The sequence below is a fragment of the Neofelis nebulosa genome, chromosome 2, assembly GCF_028018385.1.
Source record: "Neofelis nebulosa isolate mNeoNeb1 chromosome 2, mNeoNeb1.pri, whole genome shotgun sequence".
Classification (NCBI taxonomy): Eukaryota; Metazoa; Chordata; class Mammalia; order Carnivora; family Felidae; genus Neofelis; species Neofelis nebulosa.
This window is the reverse complement of record NC_080783.1, coordinates 121,062,661-121,085,762: the sequence shown is the minus strand read 5'-3', so window position 1 is coordinate 121,085,762 and position 23,102 is coordinate 121,062,661. Positions and strand designations below refer to the sequence as shown.

General features: G+C 44.9%; 1 protein-coding gene across 3 annotated transcripts in view; it reads right to left on the bottom strand.

Moving 5' to 3' along the window:
- Nucleotides 1-23,102, bottom strand: part of SPAG17 (sperm associated antigen 17) — a 242,230-nt gene that overhangs the window by 29,266 nt on the left and 189,862 nt on the right. For all 3 annotated transcript variants that reach the window (XM_058716052.1, XM_058716053.1, XM_058716051.1), the window contains exons 43-48: nt 21,408-21,539; nt 13,121-13,257; nt 11,474-11,658; nt 9,505-9,565; nt 6,167-6,311; nt 3,339-3,483 (exon numbers count right to left, since the gene is read on the bottom strand). In XM_058716052.1, the coding sequence (XP_058572035.1) occupies nt 3,344-3,483; nt 6,167-6,311; nt 9,505-9,565; nt 11,474-11,658; nt 13,121-13,257; nt 21,408-21,539 (800 nt within the window). In that variant the 3' untranslated portion in view covers nt 3,339-3,343. The remainder of the gene's footprint in view (nt 1-3,338; nt 3,484-6,166; nt 6,312-9,504; nt 9,566-11,473; nt 11,659-13,120; nt 13,258-21,407; nt 21,540-23,102) is intronic.

The following is a 23,102-nucleotide window of genomic DNA, read 5'->3' as shown; positions in this document are numbered from 1 at the left end:
ATGAATGTGTCCTTATTTGGAAAGAGGGTCATTATAAATATAATTAGTTAAGATGAGTTCACACTATATTAGAGTGGGCCCTACATCCAGTCACGGTGGCCGTATAAGAATGCAATGTCAGGAGACACACAGGAGGCCGGGGGACCACAGAGGCAGAGACTGCGATTGGCGTGAGGCAGCTATAAGCCAAGGGACGCCAAGACTCTGGCTACCGCCAGAAGCCAGGCTGGAACAAATTCCCCCTCAGTCTCCAGAAGGAACCAGTCCTCTAATACCTTGGTTTCAGACCTTTAGTTTCCTGAACTGCAAGAAAATACCTTGTTTTAAGCCACCCAGGTTATGGTAATTTTATGGAAACCCCAGGAAACAAATAGATTTTGATGCCAGGAAGTGGGGTGCTACTGGACAAATACCTAAAAATATGGAAGTGGCTTTGGAATTGGGTAAATGGTAAAGACTGGAAGAATTTTGAGCCATGTAATAATAAAAAAAAAAAAGTCTAGGTTATCTTGAAATGATTTGGTAGAACTATGGAAATATGGACAGTAGAGAAAGCTGGCATCTCAGAGAATTTCTATTTCATCATGAACAAAATGTTGATAGAAGTGTGAAAATTAAAAGGTGCTTCTGGGGTGCCTGGGTGGCTCAGTTGGTTGAGCATCTGACTTCAGCTTAGGTTATGATCTCGCAGTCTGTGAGTTCGAGCCCTGCATCAGGCTCTATGCCGACAGCTCAGAGTCTGGACCCTGCTTCAGATTCTGTGTCTCCCTCTCTCTGCCCCTCCCCTGCTAGCCCTCTGTCTCTCAAAAATGAATACATGTTAGAAGATAAAGGTTCTTTTGGTGTGAACTCAGAAATGAACATGTTGGACACTGGAGGAAAAGTAAGGTGGCAGAAAACTTGGCTGACTTGTGTTCTGCTTTGGGGTTAAAGTAGAGCTTGTGAACCATGACATTGAATATTTAGCTGAGGTTTCCAAACAAAATATTGAAGATGTGGCCTACTTTCTTGCTGCTTATAGTAAAATGCAAGAGGAAAGAGATAATTTGAGGAAGGAAATGGTTAGCAAAAAGGAAACAGAACATGATGAGTTTGAAAATTCACAGCCTATCTATTCTGCAAGGGCATGCTCTTCAGAGGTCACCAAGGGTCTGTGCTGGAAAATGTGCGATTAGATTTGTGGCCATGGATACGATCAAGCATCTCAGCAGAAGCCAGGAACAGAGGCACGGTTGTCCAGAAAGGATCTGTGGAGAAGCCTCATGTCTAATGGTGTGGAACTCCTTGACACCCATGAAGACTGACGGGTTTGTGAGAATGTTACATTGGTAGAAATGCTGCCATTTTGGCCTCGCAGGGACAGAGATGGGACAAGAGGAAGGAAGGCTGCCAGACTTGTAGGATTCTATAAGCAGGAACTGGGCTGTCCGGAGGGTAAGATTGTGTCCCAGGCTGAGGACAGAGAGGGTGGGGCCAACAGGGCTTCTGATGGTCTAGAGGTTGGGGCTGGGACAGCCTCTGGGCCCAGAGGGCCGGTCAAGCCACAAAAGATTATTTTCAGGCCTTGAAACTTCATGACATTTGCCCTGCTGTGTCACAAATTTGCTTTAGACCAGTGACTCTATTCTTTCCACTTTCTTCCTTTTGGAATGGGAATATCTATCCCATGCTTTTTCCACCATCGTATGGTACAAGTTGAAAACGTGCTTTTTAGTTTCATACGTCCACCAATGGAAAGGAGACCAAAGGAGACCAAGGCCGGGCATACCAGAGTCTAACCCGTACTTGATTTAGACAGATGGGATGTGACACTCTGAATTGAGAATTTGGAGTTAATGCTGGAATGGGTGAAAAGTTTTGGGAGTGTTGGGATGGGATGGATGTGAATGTTGGGGGACCGGAGAGTAGATTACACTGGGTTTGTTTCCACAAAATTCATGTCTACCAGAAACGGAAGGTGACCTTACGATGCCACTCAGGATTAGGGTACCCACTAAATCTAATGAATGGCATTCTTACAAGGAGGGAGACACACAGAAATATACACACGGGGAAGAATGCCATTTGAGCCAGAGATGAAAGTGAGTCAGCAATAAGCCAGTGAACACCAAGACCTGCTGGCAGCCCTGAGATGGTAGGAGAGAGGCATAGAACAAATCCTCCCTCCATCTCCAGAAGGAGCCAAGTCCGACACCTTGATCTTGGATCTCTGGCCTCCTGAACTGCAACGGAATATCTGTTGTTTTAAGCCACCTGGCTTGTGTGACTCTTTCCCAGCAGCCGCAAGAAACGAGCACAGACTTGTTTCAGCAGCTCCAGGAAACAGACAAGATGCTGTTTGCCTTTTTCTCTCATGAGCATACAGTGGAGTTTTCCAGAGGCTGCGTGATGTCTCATATCGTGACAGACTGAATGCAGAGCTGGGGTACGAACCCAGCTGTGTTCTATTAGGCCGGATAGTAAAGGAATTATGAAAATGTAAAACAGTGTCCCGTGAGTAATCCATTTTTGTTTTGGAAAATAGTTAATGTTTCATTAAAAAAAATCTGTGTTAGTATACTGGGTTTATTGTGGTTTTCACATTGGTAATTTTTCCCAGTTTTAATTCCAGTTTGGTAAATGCAGTAGATATGATCCACATACATGACAGCTCTTTGGGGTCCTCAGTAATTTTTAAGAATATTTAAAGAATCTGCATTCAAAATGTCTGAGAACCACTGGCTTACTTGTAAAGTTTCAAGTTCAGAAGGACATCCTGGTGTCGGTGCCCCTGCTTTTTGGAAGGTCAACACTGAAAACAGCACTTAAAAGAATGAACTTTAGGGGTGCCTGGATAGCTCAGTCAATTTAAGCATCTGACTTTGGCTCAGGTCATGATCTCACAGTTTGTGAGTTCGAGCCCCATGTCCGCAGACAGCTAAGAGCCTGGCGCCTGCTTTGGATTCTGTGTCTCCCTCTCTGTCTGCCCCTCCCCTGCTTGTGTGCTCTCTCTTTCTCTCTCTCTCTCAAAAATAAACATTAAAAAAATAAACATTAAAATTTTTTTTTTTAAAAAAGAACGAACTTCAGCATCACATTGAAGTAGGTTAGATTTTTACATCATCAGCTTCCTCATTTATAACGTGGGAAAGAATACCTATCTTATCAGTAGTGTGAGGATGAGATATGGTAATATATGTAAAGGAGTAGCTGTTTTGGTCATTAAAAACAAGTATTTCCTTTCCCCTGGGCTTAGTGGCTCATTGGTTTCTGGCTGTAAGAAGAGAGAAACAAACATGAGGTCTAAGACCTCACATATGAATGGTTACCAGTCAAATTCCCATTTATTACTTACTTACCGGACCTAACGTGGAGAAATTTTACGGGACATGAAGACTCCAAGTGCAGAAGAAGAAATTGTAGAAGTCCTCCGGACCATGGGATTTTCTTTTCCCTGAGGAAAATCTTTTGGTCTCTTATCATAATTGCTGCTTGTTAAAACTGGTAAGATACTCGTTAAGGACTTTTGTGACCAAATGATGTGTATATACAAACTTGTTAACATTTTCAAATCAGAACCTCCTCTCTGGCCTCATTAGCTCTGTTTTGGGTCCTTACCATGCAATGTGAATTCTGTGGACTCAGGCTTAGAGGAAGACGGACAGATATTGATTTCCTGGAATTTCTCCTGTCCACCCAGTGTGTGCTTCTCCCCTGACTGTGGTGAGTCTTCCTATAGGAGACATCAATCACCATAATCAGGTCCCAAAATCACATCAATGTCTAGAGGTCATGTCTTTTTTTCTGGGGAAGGGATAGATCTTGAGAAATGGGCTACAAATTCTCACTACTGACATTAGAAGTAGATAAAAGATCTAATAAAACTCTCTGCCCCATCTATCTATGCCTGACAGGTAGCCTTTAATCTACAAGCATAAAAGCAGAATGACTTAGTTACTGTGACCAGCAGCAGGGTTACAGTGTCTCTGGGTCAGCATCTCATAACTTGTGTGAAGAGGATGTATGGAGACTTGATTTAATTCTTAGAGGAAAAAGCTGGTTCTTTGGTTAGTTTTCTCCTATCACTGCAGAAGAACCGTGCCATCCATATAGAAAAAAAAAAAATCACCTCCCCCGTGAGGTCTTTTCTTGAACATCCCACTTTAAATTGCAGTCCTCCTTAATCCTCCCTGTACCCCCTTTCCTACTTTTTATTTATCTCCATTGTACTTACGAGCACCATTGTAGTCCTTGTGTTACTTATTTTGCGTACAGTCTGTTCTCCCACTGGAAAGTAAGCAACGTAGGGGCAGGGAGTTTTGTGTCTTGTTCACTGCTGTATCCCCAGTGCCTAGAACAGTGCCTAGCACACTAGAGACACTTCTCTTTGAAATAAGTGAACAAATGAATTCAGCTCCATTTCCACTGAAACCAAGGTCATCTGACACAAGCTTCCCCAAATTTCCCCTTCACCTCAAAGTCTGGATCCTTAGCCATCCTCACACGCCCCCTCGCTGAGACTAAGCCTTCAGCTCTCTTCTTGACTATTCTCTTGCTCTCCTTTGGATGCTGCTGCTTCAGTTACTTCCTCTCATTCATATTTTTTAATGTTTCTCTTCCATTCCCTTCAGCCAAATCTAGCAATCCTACGTAATCTGAATTCTCCAGGACATCTCTGTAGCACCTGTCAACTAGGTCCGTGTTTTCCTTGAAATTCCTTGTGTGGCTTCTGACATGTTTCTTGGTTTTATGATTGCTTGTTGTGTCTCCACGGTCTCCTCTTCTTCTGCGTCCTTAACAGACCCCGCAGCTCTACTCCTTTTCCATACCTCCAGTTGTCTCCTCTTTGTAGATGATGTTTTTAAAATCATTGGGGCGCCTGGGTGGCGCAGTCGGTTAAGCGTCCGACTTCAGCCAGGTCACGATCTCGCAGTCCGTGAGTTCGAGCCCCGCGTCAGGCTCTGGGCTGATGGCTCGGAGCCTGGAGCCTGTTTCCGATTCTGTGTCTCCCTCTCTCTCTGCCCCTCCCCCGTTCATGCTGTGTCTCTCTCTGTCCCAAAAATAAATAAAAAGCGTTGAAAAAAAAAAAATTAAAAAAAAAAATAAAATAAAATAAAATAAAATCATTACCTCTCCTGCGCTGTCTCTTCAATTGAGATCCAGACCTGCATGCTCCAAACCTTGAACTCTTGAGTCCTCTTACTGCCCTCCCTCAATGGGTTCCACCTGAGATTTTACAGATTCCTCTCCCCCGCCAAATGTCTTTCCACCCATGTCCCTCTTCCACAACTGCCACGGGGTAGTTCCTGTCCTTATGCTCAGCCTAATGAAGCGGCCTTCCAACGACTCTTTGTTTCTTTTTTTTTTTTAAATTTTTTTTCAACGTTTTTTATTTATTTTTGGGACAGAGAGAGACAGAGCATGACCGGGGGAGGGGCAGAGAGAGAGGGAGACACAGAATCGGAAACAGGCTCCAGGCTCCGAGCCATCAGCCCAGAGCCTGACGCGGGGCTCGAACTCACGGACCGCGAGATCGTGACCTGGCTGAAGTCGGACGCTTAACCGACTGCGCCACCCAGGCGCCCCCGACTCTTTGTTTCTATTTGCATCAGGTTGCTCCTTGACATGTCCAGCACGGTAATGCTGGGTTCATCTTGATAAAAATATGACGATTGTATCATGCACTGGATCAATGATTCACTCTTGCTTATATAATAAAGTTTAAGCAGGGATTCAAAATCTTCCACAACTTCCCTACTATGTTTCCTAATACCCCTAAGGTCTCAACGAGTTGAACTCCCTATACTTCCCAACACCCAGAACTCTCCTATTGCTGTGGATTTGTTTGTTCTATTTAAGTCTCCTTTCCTCAAAAGTTTTAAAAACAATTCCCTGCTTAATTCTGATTGTCTGATACCCCATAGACAGCAATTAACACTGACATTCATTCAACTTGCAGTCACTGCTCATGTACTGTGTTAACAGGCATTTTGCTAGCTGCTCACAAAGACGAAGACAATCTTTATCCTAAAACTTGAACTCTACGGTTTTAAAAACAGAATTAATGAAGCTATGGAGTGCAGGCGTGGGGGTGGGGGGTCACGGAATAGCATTCTAATATTTTCTCCTTGCTCAAATGTAATTTTTGCTCTATTTATGACTACTCAAATTGAACTTTAAAGGATATTTGCTTCCACGGGTAAGAACAGGACGTCATGCTCAGTCATAATCTCAATATTGTGCGAGATGTGTGTTGATCCCCTGGCACCTTCCTCTCCAACAGCCATGGCAAATAACTCCACTTTCAGTTCCGTCTGCAGACCCGCTGCCACCTATAGGACACAATGTAGCTTTAGAATCAGACACATCCGGGGGCGCCTGGGTGGCGCAGTCGGTTAAGCGTCCGACTTCAGCCAGGTCACGATCTCGCGGTCCGTGAGTTCGAGCCCCGCGTCAGGCTCTGGGCTGATGGCTCGGAGCCTGGAGCCTGTTTCCGATTCTGTGTCTCCCTCTCTCTCTGCCCCTCCCCCGGTCATGCTCTGTCTCTCTCTGTCCCAAAAATAAATAAAAAGCATTGGAAAAAAAATTAAAAAAAAAAAAAAAATCAGACACATCGGGGTTCAAATCTGGGTTTTAACATGAATTTGGGCAAGCTAGTTAGACTCTCTAATCCTGTTTTCCCATCTATAAATTTGGCGCACATGAACCATCGCAGTTAGGCACTTACAAGAATTACTTTGTAGATTAGCTAGGTAGACTTCCATGGAGCAAATGGGACCCAGGATAAATTGTTGAAGGGGAAAACCAGGTGCCATTTGGGAAGAAGGGTAAGAAAAATAAAAGCCAGTGTCCTGGAGGTGGCACTGAAGGCAAAGTTTACAATGCCCGCAATCGTGCTCTTTCTTGAACATCTGCAGTGAGTTCCTAGGGGCATCCTTGCAGATAAAGAGAAGTTTAAAATAAGAGAGTACGTGAATTGCACAACTTCCTGGCCCTGCCTCTTAGTTTATAATGTTCCCAGTGGAGGGCCTATGGTGTGACAGAGCCAGTATAGGGAGACGGGAGGAGTTCAAATGCCAAACTGCTTAGGTCTGAAAGCTACGTGGAAGAGGTCTGGACCAACAAAGAAGAAACCCGATATATAATGAAGAAGAAACACAGCAAGGAATGGGCTTCTTGCCTTGTCCCTTGAAGAGAACACTGGCCAGGAAAGAAAGAGCTGTTTGTGTTCCTAAGCTGCCTCTCCAGGAGGTAGGCTAAGAAGCAGACTTGAGAACAATTATCCGGAAAAAAAAAATACATCAGAAACCACCACATGGAAAGCAATTAGATACAAAAAATTTGTTTTCTTCAGTATAGTTTGTAAATAATAGGACCGAAAAAATGTTTCAACTTTTTCAACAATGTGCTTGTGAAGGTCTGCTTACTGGACGGTATCCAACGCTCCATTGTCTGAGGACCAGGCCCTTCGCCCTGGAGCCCAACACGGAGGGCAGGGCTGGGGTGACGCCACTCCGCATGGCAGCTGGCATCCTGCCATCAGGTCTACCCGGGCTCCGAGCACATTCACTCGGTGTTGGCAACCAACCAAGCTGAACAGCGGTTAGCTTTACATATGGACAAGTCTATAGATTATATTTGTGCAGAGCCAAAACTTACTGTCAAAAAGAAAAAAAAATATTAAAAAACTAACAGTCAAGAGTGAGCTTCAAATACTACACGCTGGGTTTTTAGTACCTATAAAGATCGATCCAACAGTCATTTTGGCTTTGGGCATTGCCCCTACTTTAAATGAAAAGAAATCTGCTAACTTCCCAGAACAGTGGAAGGAGAGCTGACTTTGATTTTTTGTTTTGTCTTGTTTTTTGCTTTATGTTGCGAAGTTTCTGAAATCTTGACACAGTACGATGATGAAATGTGTGAGAGAGGTGCTCACGAATTGGTGGGTCTAATCTCAAAGTATATTTCTGTTTGGAACTGCAGCCTGCAAACTACTGTTTTGTAGACCATAAGGTATTAGGGCTGGAAGAGGACTAAGAAATTATCGGGTCTAAGCGACTCCTTTTTTTTTTTTTTTTGATTTTTTTTTTAACGTTTATTTATTTTTGAGACAGAGAGAGACAGAGCATGAACAGGGGAGGGTCAGAGAGAGAGGGAGACACAGAACCGGAAGCAGGCTCCAGGCTCTGAGCCATCAGCCCAGAGCCCGACGCGGGGCTCGAACTCACAGACCGTGAGATCATGACCTGAGCCGAAGTCAGACGCTTAACTGACTGAGCCACCCAGGCGCCTCAAGCGACTCCTTTTATAGATGAGGGGCGCAGAGGGTTTAATTAACCACCGGCACTGCTGCTGGTGGCACAGTCATTACAAGAAGCCAACTGATTTTGCACCATACCTAACTGCCCCTCTGTGTCAACGCACAACCGTGGCAGTTTTAAGATCTTGGGACTCGGCGAACCCCATGTGCTGGTTATAGAATGGGATGCCCTTGCTCCGTGTTCCCAGGAGTCCGCACACGTCCCGGTCTGTGATGGCTGATCCTGTGTCTACCAGATATCCTCACTTCATTCTGTCACGTAGCCATCCATCTCTTGTGTCCCTGCTATGTGCCCAGCTTTGCGAGCAACTTGTGTGTCCTACTCATTTTTAACATCCCCTGTCCCCTGTCCCTATCAGTGGCATGCTCAAGTAACTCAAAGCCTGTTGAGTGAAATGGAAGGAATGTTAAACAAGACGATGTGCTGATCAAGAAATAAATGTTAAGATTTACAAGTGTGATTTTGTTATATTTTATATATTATTTTATATATTATATTTTGTATATTTGTAAACTTTTGTTTGCTTGATACTACATTTCTGAAATTATAATTTAAAGTGAGTGACAACATACAGATTTTATATTAAACACCCCACGTTGGGGAATGTGTCGAATAAAGTAAGAACAGGTTGACATTTTAAAATTGGCATTTTCAGAGCTCCTTGGAGAAATGAGGGAGCTGATGACGTTAATATACTACCATTTCTTTGTATGTCATTAGATAATGTTCTCTTGGCAAACCAAAATAACAAGCCAAATGTATATAAAATACAAAGAGTAGAATATTTATTTTTCCAAGGAATTTTTCATTTTGCAGACAAATCTATTACAGGATACCTTGAGGTAGTCAGCTTTCCAAATGCATGTCAAATCATATTTAATTTTTAAAAAGGTAGTTTGCATACAACTATACGTAGCTGTAGTATTGGGACAAATGAGTGAACTTCAGGAAAGTTTCCATAGCTGGAAGTTTAACTCTATTTATGCATAGGATCTGTCTCGGGGTCATTACACGAAGTAAGTGATATCAAGCCACATATTGTACCAATACCAGGGATCTTTTGCTTATGATCCTAGAAAAATCAGACTTCTACATGGTTTAAACTGGATGCACAGAATGACTTAAAAGCCCACTCCCCTGGAACCATGCACACACTCCCATGCACACACAGGGACACACACAACAGGTAGCACATGGGACTTACGGGACCAGGTTTATAAGTCACTTTCAGTCCTGTGCTGGGTGGGGGCTGCTTCACCCTAAACCTGCCAGGCAAAAAAAGAAAATAAATTTACGCCATCACGAAAAAGCAGTGAATGAACTGGGATGTCATAAAATCAGGAAGGTGTTAATATTTGCTACAAAGCTGCAGGGGGTCCACACCATTAAAGAACCACCCAATATTCAGTTGGGAGAAGCTGGGGCCCCTTTCACAACCCCCTTTCCAGCAACAGTTTTCATCAGCGTCAAACAGACTCCAACCCCAGTTTCAACCCTCTGTTATTGGATGCCGCCGACCAGCTTGGGCTCGGGCCGACTGTCGTGAATGTTTGGCTGGTGTGTGCACGGCAGCATAGCCACCAGTGTGAACACCGATGCTGCCTGCCAGATCATTAAGCTGAAGAATAAAGGCTCTTTTGGAAAGCAGGAGAGCATGGGAGCCGTCTCGCTCTGCCGTGGCATGGGGCTTGCATGTTTGGGGAGAAGAGAAACAGAAAAGGCTCAGAAAATGTAGAGACCTTGAAAAGCCCCAAGCTCACACGTAGTGCCTATTGATCTCTTTCCCTTCCTGTGGTTTGTGGGTTCTGCCTGAAGGTTAAAGACCTGGAGTAAATTAAAATGCCAGGGAAAGCCTACCTCCACGATGACCTCAATCCCGCTCCTTCCACCATCAACTTTGCTGTCTGAGCCATAGTGGCTGAATTTAACAAGCTGAGGAGTGAAATCCCAAAAGCTAAAATTCTATACTGAGTAGACAGGATCTGCATGGATAAGTTTTATTGGTTTGAAGTTGGTTCTCTATTTCTCCCCACCCACTTTGTTGGCAGTAGCCTAAAAAGACAGTAATGTCTGATCTGGTGGCCTCGTTGTTTCTGAGGAAACCAACATGATTCCTGAAGCTGGGTATTTGCCTCAACTAAAATGGGATGTTGATCTTTTAAACCAGATGCCTCTGTAGCTTTATTACATCTGGTTTCCGGTCTCGAGTCCAGAACCATAAACTGGAAGGACTTGCCACTTACAATGAGCATAGCTCTGCAACTGAAATAAACATTTATTTCACTGTTTTGGGGGGAGGGGACCCCATATTATGCTTAAGTTTAATCCAAAATAGAATAGGGAAGATTTTGTAATTGGGTATAGACACTTGTAATTGGGTATATGTCCTGGTATAGACATATGGTCTATTGACCCAGTGGGAAGGACTGAACTCCCACACAAGAAGTGACCACAGCTGTGTGGATAAAGCATGGTGCCACATACAAACAGGTCCACAGGAGATCTGAGATCCTGTCTTGCTCTACCCAATAAGACCTTAAAACATGTTACTCTGATCCTCTGTAATAGTCTCTGCAAATTCTAAAATTCTAATGATCTGGAAATGAAGGACTCTTGTCACTGAATGCCAGCTGTAGGGTATTTTCAACTGGGAGGTCAGGCTCTGAGTTACAGCCAAGTCAGATCTTCAGAGGCAAAATGGCCCTAATGACTCAGGTTAATTTTTTTTTTCCTTTTTGCCTCAATTATGCAGAAATAGTGGATTTAAAATCCCTTATGGATCATAAAGTACAAACAAATGTCAGCTGGCATTACAGTGGGTGGTGGGTTTGAGAAATAGACTTTCAGGTTTTATGCGTTAGTTACTATAAGACTTGTACAGCTTCCCCTTTAGTTTTTGCTACCGTAGATCAGCCCCTGAATTGCTTCTACCAAGGTATGAATAACGATTAATGGGAGGACAAAGGAGTGCCCACCACATAGTTGAGGCTTGAAAAATACTGATCTGATGAAGAATGAATGAATGAAGTGGTTGAATGAATGATGTGAGGATTCAAGAGTCAAGGTGTAATTAGAGTTTCAGTTCAATAAACGTTCAGGGACACAGGTAGCCAAAGACAAGTCTCGGCGAAGGAGAAAGTGACATGAGTAGACATTTGGTGCCTTGGCCTCACCTGCAAAAGTCCACTCCAACATTCTTGAGCTTCACAGTGGCCGCATAGGTGTGTCCTTCTTTTAGGACTCCAAACTTCACTGATGGTGGGAGAAGGTGGAATCCAAAAGGGGATGAGTTCACATTATTAATGGCAGCAGACGCAACAGAGGACGTTTTCACTTTGCCTCCAACCAAATCTGGCACCTTTGCATTTAAGGAAAAAGTAACAAAAGAAAATGGTTCCAAGTTGTGTTCCCAAGATAAGAAAAAGGCCCTATCGCCAGAGGAAAAGAACTGCTTGGCTGTGGAAGGAAATGGACACTATCGGTCTCGTGTAATCCTTACAACAGCGCTGTAAGGACAGATTTTAAGCTTTCAGGATGAAGAAGCTGTCGTTCCGAGAAGCGTAAGGCGTCATTTGCTCAAGCAAAAGTTTCAAACTCAAGTGGGCCTGATTCTAAACTTTATGCTCTTTCCTCTGTGCCAGTGACTAGCAAACTTCAGCTTCCGTCCGAATCACCTGGGAGGCTTGTTAAGAAACAAATTGCTGACTCTACCCCCAAGTTTCTCAACCAGTAAATCTGGGAGGGAGGGGCAGAATTTGCATCTGTAACAAGTTCTCAGGCTTTGCCAATGCTGCTGGCCAGCTAATCACACTCTGTGCTCTTGTTATCTTGTTATTGGCCAGCACTGAGCTCAACCTGGGAGTTCATTAGAACAGCCGGTTCTCAGGCCCCCGTGACTCAGAATCTCCATGCTCACAAGATTCCCAGATAATCATGTGTGCATCAAAGTTTGAGAAGCACTCTTACCATGTAACACTTACACTGCAACCTATTCTGTGATGACAATGAACACACAGTGCCATGAAAATATCAAAGGATAACTATCAAAAGGATTGGTAGGCTCAAGGCAGGTGTTCCCAGCAGAGATGAGAGGAAATCTTAATCTTGGAGGCTCTGAGGAAGGAAGGAGCTTTTAAAGAACTAAGGGAGGGGCACCTGGGTAGCTCAGTCAGTTGAGCATCCGGCTTCAGTTCAGGTCACGTTCTCACGGTTCATGGGTTTGAGCCCCACGTCGGGCTCTGTGCTGACAGCTTACAGCCTGCTTCGGATTCTGTGTCCCGCCTCTCCCCCACTCACGCTCTGTCTCTCAAAAGTGAATAAAGATTAAAAAAAAATTTTTTAAAGAACTAAGGGAAACCCATGATGGCTGAAGTGAGTAGGGGGGCAAAACAAGAGTAAAGGCAAACAGGGCTTGTAGCCATGCTGCCATTATGGATTTTATCCTAAGAGTCACGGGGAAGGATGGCCAATGATCCCTGGGACCAGTGGTGCGCTGGTAAGCTGGCTCTCTGAAAAGAATGTTGATTAGTAGCATTTGCTGATGTGTATGGTGTGAGCGCTCCCAGCAGGCTGATTTCAGGCTAGCCATGGTTTAAGAGGCAGCTCCTAAAATTCTCCTCGTGAGCCTGGATGAGCTGGTCTCGGGCAAAGGGCGGCCTTGGCTCATTCTCGGTGTGATCCAAAGGCCTTCTTGGGGAGATGATGGTATGTATGTCCACTCAATCGCAGTACCCAGTGGCTGGACATCAGTAACTTCAATGGGTCGGGATTGCATGAAATGCCACCTGGCTCTGGGACATTGGTCCCCATGTCTGTTTTACCTTTGTGAGAGGCTGGGACTTGGGCTTGGAGCTCAGCAGGTAGTGAGGTAACTTCACTTTTTCTTTCCTTGCTTGCCCCGCAACATCCTGCAGCAATGACTGGGTGGGGATTTTCACAGGCTCACAGGACTCTGGTTCTGTTAGAAAAGTTTAAATTGTGCCACACAGACGTTTTACTCAAAGACATTTGAGGGCATACCAGAGTTTATGAGAACATAAGCCAACTTGGGAAACTTTCCTTCTTACCTTTTTAAAAGAACTTATTTAAAGGAACAAAGTCAACCCTAGCATTATGTCTTTACATTTTACAAAGAGATTGTACCTAACGTTGGTTCTCACGACACCCCTCTGAGATGGGCGGGCAGGTGCTTAATAGCATCATCTTTTCTAAATAAATGAGAAAAGTCAAATTCTGAGAAGCTGGGTGACCAGATCTCCCCAGGGTTCTTTCCGCTAAATCAACGAGGGACAATACAGTAAACACTGACTCGGAAAGATCTTTTAAAACCGATGAAGGAAAAACACTTACATTTTTATATATACCCTTATATATGTATAAGTATTTATATACTTCTAAAAAGTGGCTTAGTAATTACAGGTAAATTAAGCCAGGGAATTAAATCTTCAGATCACCCCACTTGGTGAAGGAGTGAGCAAAACTAGATAATGTGCATAGATAGCTGCACCTGTCTTTCTCCAAATACCCAGTGGTTGAAATAGCAATAGTAGTTTAGATCATCTGATTTAAACGTCCTTCCTCGCATTCAGATCACCAAGGGCGGGAAGGCATGGAAACCAATGTTTGAGTGTCTACCATGTGCAGTCAAGCACCACAAGTGTGTTCTTACACGTAGCATCTTACTCAATTCTCATAAAATCCTACAAGCTGAGGGCTATGGTATTCTAATCACTGCACACTCAGCACTCTCCCCATTGCCCGTCTCCACCCCCCACTCCGCCCAGACATACTTCTGGTGCCACAACATCTCCGGCTCCAGTCACCAAGATGGCGCATGACCCATGCAGAGCCAATGCGGGCTCTTCACCAGTATATTTCCAAGAAGCTGACAGGGATGGCCCCAGCTTTGCCTACCGGGTTATGGATCTGGGAGAATCAAGATCTTGGACCTCTACTGTCATGGTCCCTGCCACATGGACATAGTCTGTTCTTTGCAGGAGAGGGTAAAACCAAACAGGGACAAATCGGGATGAAGCAAGATGGAGGCGGTGGGGGGAGGGGGGGCTGCCCCAAGAGAGGGGCAATCAGACACAAACACACTCCTGAAAAGCCAGAGTGCCTGGATCCAGTCAGCCCTGGGCTGGCACCACATCCACTACTCTGTGGCTGGCTTTTGAGCACCAGTAAATGTCCCCCCACTTTTCTGTTCAGCGACTCTGAGTTCTCTCAGTTACAAATTGAAGAGTCGTAACTAATATAATAGCAATCTCTCTCTCCTTTTTTTTCCTTACAAACAAGACAACTGAGGTTAAATAACTGGTCCAAGAAATGGAAAGAAGTGGCAGGGCTGGAATACGCAGCCAAGTGAGTCAGACTCCTCCAGGGACATGTTCCTTCTCTTAGTGTGAGCTAACAGAAAATACAGATACTGGTCTCCCCCCTCTGGTTCCTGGCACAGAACTCCTAAAACCCCTGGAATTTCCTAGATGATAAGAACGCTAGGAACATCTTTTGTTCTAGGATTTGGTCTTTGACCCAGGTTCCTAACACAGGGCTCCTAAATGCCTTGGACTTTCCTGGGTAATTGCAGAGTCTTTTGATACAATGAGGCTACTTTTCCTGAGCCCCTGGATAGCTTCAAGATGGGGGCCCGTCACCAGAAAGACCAAGACATGATTAGCAGCTTAGAACTTTCAGTCCCACCTCCGTCCTCTGGGAAGGGGAGAAGAGATGAGATTGAGTTAATGATGGATCACACCTGGGTGACGAATCATTCATGAAACTGCCCACAGTACAGGGTTGCGAGAGCTTCTGGGTTGGTGAACACGTCCGTGTACCTGGAAGGTGTGCACCCCAACTCCACAGGGGCAGAAGCTCCTATACTGGACCCTTCCAGACCTTGCCCTATGCCTCATCATCTGGCTGTTCATCTCTGCCCTTTATCATTTCCTTTATATAATAAGATGTGAGTTCGGAGCTGTTGTATCAAATTGTAAAACCCTAGGTGGGGTCATGGGAGCCCCAAATGATAGCTGGTTGGTCAGAAGCACGGGTGACAGCCAGGATTTGCGACCCGCACCTGAAGTTGGGCGGGGGGCAGTTTTGTGGGACTGAGCCCTTCACCTGTAGGGTCTGCACTACGTGTGGTTGGTGCCAGAATTGAAATGAACTGTAGGACACCCAATCAGTGCCACAAAATTGCTTGGTGTGGGAAACTCCTCCCCACTCCCCCTCACCTCTGGGCACAGAAGTGTTCTGTATGAATAGTGAGTTTTTCCTAGACAACTGCCCCAGTGTGTCCCAAACTCATCCATGTATCATAATCCCCTGGGCTTGTTCTAGAAAAATAGAGGTTCCTAGGCCATAGGCCAGACAAGCCCAATTTTAGACCAAAACCGAATCAGAATCTCTGGGGATGGAGCTCAGGGAGCAGTGTTTCAATGTCTTTCCCTTTGGTTACCATTTCCTACATGTGCAACCATTCTAATGGGTTGATGTACCTTTTTGTTTGTTTTCTTACCATATGCATATTACTGTTTTGTGTCCATGCATTTTACGAGTCTAACAAGTTCTAATTAATTGCTCACTCTGTTATTATTAACAGTAAATACTGATAGGGAGTCTATCCTGTGCCAGGCACCACTCTGAAAAGCATTTTACGGATACTAACTGATTTAATCCTGACAACCTCGTGATGCATATTACGTTATTTCCCCTTTCCAGAAGAGGAAACGGGAAGAGATAGCGGGGTCAGACAGTGTGCCCAAGGTTACACAGCTATTCTGTAAGGAGCCAGGTACAGCCTGTCTGTACTCTCAGCTCTGCAGGTCACCAGGCTGCCTCCCCTAATACCCCACTGGACCACCCCTGGGCTTCAGCAGGGATTGGAGGAGGGGGAGGAGTGCTTTGAGGTGCTTGAAGCAGCTGATACAGAGGGACTTCACATATCTATATCTATATCTATCTATATCTATATCTATATCTATATCTATATAGGTATATATAGAGATATATATACACACATATACACACATACATGTATATATATACACACATATGTGTATATATGATAAAATATATATATATTTATATAAAAATTATATAAAATTTATATATATACACGTGTGTGAAAAAATATATATAAATATATACATGTGAGATATATATATATATATATATATATATATATATATATATATATATTTTTTTTTTTTTTTAGAGACAGAGAGAGAGAGAGAGAGAGAGAGAGGGAGACAGTGTTAAGCAGGCTCAGGGCCCAGCTGGAAGGCTGACACAGACCTCCATCCCATCACCTGACCTGAGTTGACCTGAGCCATAATCAAGAGTGCAGAAGCTTAACTGACTGAGTGGCCCAGGCGCCCCCAGAGGTGCTTTAATATTTAAATTGGGATGGTCCCACTTTTGGGGGGGGGGTTTCATCTGAATATGACCACTGGGCCCAATGCCCCTGAAGAAGCCGTCATGGTTGTCCCCTTCCCCGCTGAGGCGGACGACTGTAGTATTTATTCATCATCACTCTTTTTTTCCCTTCCTCGCAGAGCACGTCTTCCGTGCACGTGGCGCATATTTCTCTGCCGCACTGACACTGAACTCAGCTGGTGGGGGAGGGCGTGGTGGCGGCGGCTCCTTCCGTGTGGGGGCTGGAGCACCCCTGACAGTCACCCGCAGCCCATGGGGCGCGGGTAGAAGTCTAACCACTGCCTCTCCGGAGGAAATCTGCCCTGGTTTGAACGCTGTGCCCATCTGCAGCATTTGCTGATTTCTCACCCGGCGCCCGCAGCTGTCAGGGCGGGGCGGCGGAGCGGGCGCCGGGAGGAGGTGGGCGCTCTCAGAGCTCAGGGGCCTGGTGGCGCCCCCGTGCGCCCGCCCGCCCGCCGCTGGAACAGAGGCTGCCGCAGTCCACCCGCAGCCCCCAGACCCTTACAGCGCTGGCCGTAAACCGCTACGGGATTTACACAGTTTTGTTGCAGCAAATGCCGAGAAGCACCTTGTAATTGTACAAAATCCAGACCTCCTCGAGCTGACGCTGTTGCTGACCAAATGAGAACACTGAACTATTTGTTAGTTTCCAGTTCATTTCTGCCTTCGGGCTTTGGAAGACATGCCCCCTGCCCATCTCTCCCTCGCTCTCTCTTTTTTGCATAAAGTATTCTTTGCTCTTTCTTACATCCGGAGGACCTTGTAATAAAATATAGAGAATGAGGAGTCAAAAAAACTCATTTTTCTCCCCCAGGCTTAGTTCCAGATTCGCTGTATGAGTTTAGATGTTGCTTGACTTCTCTAGGCTTCAGGTTCCTCAAGTAGATGAAATGGGGGTTGTCTGAGGTGATCCAATCTTAAATCTTAAAACCTACGAAATTTTATCTTATTCCCCAAGACCAGCTCTCCTATAAAGCTTTCCCCACTCTTCCTGTTTTGCACTTCCTTAAGCTTTATTGTTTCCATCCAAACTTAATTCACCACTTTTAGTGAGTCCTGTTACCATCTCGCATCTCAGCATCTTGATCCCTGCAGGTGCAGTAGGTGTCCTTGTTCCAAAGACTCTGCCCTTCTTCAAAATCTCCTGTTCCTTTGAAGCTCGTGCCATCAGATTATTACCTATGACGTCTCCATGATGTACTTGTCGCTTACAGACCTCTGTCATTCCCTTGATTCACTGGAGGTCTTGACACCTCGGATGGACTTCCACTTCACCTGTTGACATCACCTGGACAAGCCACCCAACCCACCCCCCACCGGTCCTCTCTGATTCTCAATCATCTCGTTTCTTCCTCTTTTCCTCTTCTCCACCCACAAGCTCCCATGGTCAGATCTCAACTTTGCCAACACCAATAATTTTATTGCTTTCACAGTCTCCGTGTCCACTTTCCTCTCTAGAACACAACCTCCTAAACTTCCAGCCCATTACTCTGTCGTATCTAGCAAACGATCATTTGGCCTCACTGAGGCCTCTAATCAACTGACACTGTCACCTGAAAACAATCAGTTGCCCCTCTCTTGTTTTGCTTTCTTGTTTCTCTGGAATGGACTTTCTATTCTTATCATTATATCCACTCCTTTGCCATCAGACTCGCTCATCTGCCTAATACCAAACATGCAAACCCACCTGCCAATGTACCCATATTCCTTCTCCTCTCTCCTGTCGCTGGATGAGGTGGCCCTATTTACATCCAAGGTCAACTTGGACACTCAGGGTTTGCCGCAAACGTCACGTTCTCTCACCTTCTTTAGCACTTTGCTCTCCTGCAAGCAGGACCTCTTCTCCAGCAAGTTCTCCCTTGCTACTGAAGTATTGTCTGCAAGTCAACATCCTCCAGTGTGTCAAAATTTTTGTTTTTAATCTCTCCCCTGGTCACACATCTGCCTCGGCTGCAACGCCATTCCTCCGTTCTTTTCAGCGAAGCTCTCGGGGGAAGCTGTGCATTCCTGGTTCCTCTTCCACCGTTCTATACACAGCCTGCTTCAGTTGGCTGCAGGCTCCTCCAGGCCCTGAAAGAGCTCTTACCAGGATCACCAGTTACCTCCATCTCCCCCAGTCCCATGGGTATTCTGCATCTCCCTAGCAGGGAGATGCTAGCCTAGCATGCTAGCAAGGGCCATGTGATCCACTGGAAACACGGGTTTTCATGCTCCTGTTCTTCTCCGACCTCACTGGCTTCTTCTTAGTAGCCTCTTCTGGCCCTTCTTCTGCCTGTTACATTCTAGAGTCTTCCCTAGGGCCATGGTTCTCAAAGTGTGATCCAACATCAGCACCACCTGAAGCTTGTTACAACTACAAATTCTTAGCCTCATAACTGGTCACAGTACTTATCCTGGGAACCACTCTTGGTTCCTCTTATTCCTCAGCTCCACATCCCGGTGACCTGTGAGTCCCTTCAGCTCTACGTCCAGGGTGGACAGTCCCAGTTGGTTTAATCCACCCCCACCCCAAATCCAGACTCCACGGCCTTAGCCAGGTCTCTACCAGTGCTCACACGGCCTGCCTCAGTGGCTTCCTCCCAGCCTCCGCTTCTCCACTCCCCTTACCCCACCCACAAGCTACCGGGTAATCTTTTTAAAGTACAAATTATAGGGGCACCTGGGTGGCTCGGTCGGTTAGGCGTCCGACTTCGGCTCAGGTCATGATCTCACGGTCCGTGAGTTCGAGCCCCGCGTCGGGCTCTGGGCTGACGGCTCAGAGCCTGGAGCCTGCTTCAGATTCTGTGTCTCCCTCTCTCTCTGACCCTCCCCTGTTCATGCTCTGTTTCTCTCTGTCTCAAAAATAAATAAACGTTAAAAATTTTTTTTTAAAAATAAAATACAAATTATAGTTGTGTAAACTACCGTGTTCAAAACCTTCCAGTGGTATTTGAATAAAACTGTACACGGACTAAAACCCCAGACTCCTTATGCACCATCGCATGGTTTTATCTTTATCCCTCCCTCTGACCTCACCTTCCTTTACTTCTTTCTTTGCCCATTGTCTTCTAGCCTTATGTCCATTTTCCTGCTTCTTCTCCTGTAAGGGTCTTCAAATCTGCTGTTCACAATACTTGCCCCCTCTTTCTCCCCCAGGGTTGGCATGGCTGGCTCCTTCCTGTTGTTCTGTCTATGCTCAGATGTCCTTTCACAGAGGGGCCTCCTACCCCCCTAATGAAACGCCATCCCTCTCCCCAAGACATTTTCCATACCTTATGTACGGTTTTACTCTGTGATAACATTTATTCCAACCGCAATTTATCTGATTTACCTGTTTATTGATTTATTGTCTAGGTCTGCCCGTAGTCTGTACAGCTCTATAAGACGTGGGCTTTTTAGCTGCTGTATTTCCATGCCTAGAACAATGCCAGGTGTACAGTGGGCATTGAGTAAATTGTCCACTAGATGAATAAACTTTATAGAAGAGATAACCTTAAATTTACTTATTTTTATTTTTTTAACATTTATTTATTTTTGGGAGACAGAGCGAGACAGAGCACAAGTGGGGGAGGGGCACAGAGAGGCGGGGACACAGAATCCAGAGCAAGCTCCAGGCTCTGAGCTATCGTCCCCCCTACGTGGGGCTCGAACTCACGGACCGCGAGATTATGACCTGAGCCGAAGTCGGACGCTTAACCGACTGAACCTCCCCCAGGCGCCCCAGAAGAGATAACTTCGAAATCAGGAAGGCAAAAGGCATGTGTAAGGTAAATCCCTTAAGTCACTCGTAGAGGTGGCAAGATGCTCCCTCTGGGAGAGGTAAAACTAAGACCTCTTGGCCGATTCCCATCTCGCTTTCTGTTTTGTTTTGTTTGTTAGTATAATTTATTGTCAAGTTAGCTAACATACAGTGTATGTTGCTCTTGGTTTTGGGGGTAGATTCCTGTGATTCATTGCTTACGTACAACACCCAGTGCTCATCCCAACAAGTGCCCCCCTCAAAATGGACAATGTCCACAGGAGTGAAGGGGTGCAAATTCATCTACACAATTTTAAATACTCTGTTTTTCCTTTTTTTACTGACCAGCCATAAAGTTGAATTAACTTCAGTGAAATCAGTGTGATTCCACTGTAATTACAATTATTTTGTATTATTCCATACTTTAATTTCTGCTACAAATGAGATGGTGTGCTGTATAAATACAGACTACACTTTATGTTTCTCTTCTAGCACCTGCAGACCAAGAAAGTACCTGAAAAGGTGGGTAAATATGAGTCCAACCACCAAATTACTGGCTGCTCAAAAAAAGCTACCAGGTTCCTGACATTTAGTAAATATTGCAAGCTCTCAGATCCACGAGGGATAAAATCAAATAATATAATGTAATAAATTAATTAAAATAAATAATTATATACAATAAAGAAATAAAATATAATAACCATCTAATACATATTTGCCATTTTTTCCTTTCAATCTAGGACTTGCACTCATTCTCAAAACATTTTTTGAGATACTTTGATGTGCGAAGAAGCCTTACAAAGTGCTTTAGTTCTGGGCTCTGTGACCCACTGGAATTTTTTCTGTAACCGCCAACCAGACCCTCCGCTCCCAGTGTCATCTTCCGTCCTCCAAAAAGAGGTAACATTCAGTTTCGAGAAAGAATGAGATAAAGCAAATGACTGCCATACCTGCAATAGGTTTTGCCAAATTTTCAGTTTGGTTCTGGTCAGCAGACTCCTTGGCATCTACAAAACTCTTGAGTTTTGGAACACTCGGTGTTTGTGGGGACTCCTGTCCTGAAACTGTTTCTGGCTGGGAATCTAGAAAACCCCAAACAAATATTATAAAGTGATACTCTGGTCAATGAGATAAGAACTACTGATGTTTGTATTCTTCTTTACAGCAAACAAGGTGCTCCCCACACCCCTGCCTTTAGAAAGACTAAATGGAAGAAAGCTTCTAAGAGGCAAGGATTCGTCATGATATGATGCCACGTTTGCCATCAACAGGATGGTATCTGCAAGGAACGCACTCCCCAGGAGCTAGATGGTTCCGCAAGGCAACACAGTAATTATCTTGGTTGGGTTGTGCAGCAGAAGCCAAGTAACTTAGCCTACTTTTACCTGGCAAGAGTAACTGAGCTGTGATTTTTGTTTTTAAAGTTTCCAATCTTGAATCCATTCATTATTATGATAATGTAGCTCTTTATTAAGACGCGTCTCTCTAAGAAATCAGTGCAACATGAAACACATTTAAAATACATCTGTCAAGGACTGGGGATGCAAATAGTACATTTCAACTTGCATGTGGGCCACCCTGGCTGAATGGTGGTTGCTGCCTGGAGGATTGTTGAGAAACCTGTGGCCTCGCCCCCTTTCAAGGGGACAATAGGCTTCATTGATTACAGTTGTCTTCCTGGGAACAGGTGGGCACCAGCACCATCAGCCTTCGTCTCTGATTTCTCCCCATTTTGGTTCCAAGTCACTTTTCCAGCCTTAATCTTTGCTTTGCAGACTCTGTGGTAATCAGATGTTTTCTTTGGCTGTGCTCATTCCAGGCAGCCGAACCTCTGGTATGGCATTGTGCAGTAGAAAATTCCTCTGTGGGGGAATTTTCACTACCCAGTTTATGAAAAAGAAGCACTAAGTTGCATTTCATCCCTAAATTCTCCAACATGCATCTCTGGAAAAGGAGACCTTGTTCTACACATCCATCATCACACCCAAGAAAACTCAGAAAAATTCCACAATGCCCCCAACTAACAGTCCCCTACTCCAGACTTGTACAGTTGCTCCAAAAGATCTTTGATAGCTGTTTATTTTTCTCAACTCAGCTTCCAAAGTTTATGTCTTGCAGGTAGTTTAGATGCCTCTCTAGTGTCTTTCAGTATACAACAATCATCCCATCTTTTTTCTTTTAATGACACTTTTTTTTGAAGGGTCCAGGACAGTCGTCTCCTAGAATGTCTACATTCTGGACTTGTCTGATTGTTTTCTCTTGGTTAAATTTAGGTTACTGATCTTGGCAAGAATTCTATATAGGTCCGAGGCACTTCATATTGTATTATATGAGAGAGCACTTAATGCTAGGCTGTCATAATTGCTAGAAGTTTGATCACTTGGTTGGGCTGGAAAATGGCCTATCTCTTCACTATAAAGACACATTTTCCATGGGGTGCCTGGGTGGCGCAGTCGGTTAGGCGTCCGACTTCAGCCAGGTCACGATCTCGTGGTCCGTGAGTTCGAGCCCCGCGTCAGGCTCTGGGCTGATGGCTCGGAGCCTGGAGCCTGTTTCCGATTCTGTGTCTCCCTCTCTCTCTGCCCCTCCCCCGTTCATGCTCTGTCTCTCTCTGTCCCAAAAATAAATAAAAAACGTTGAAAAAA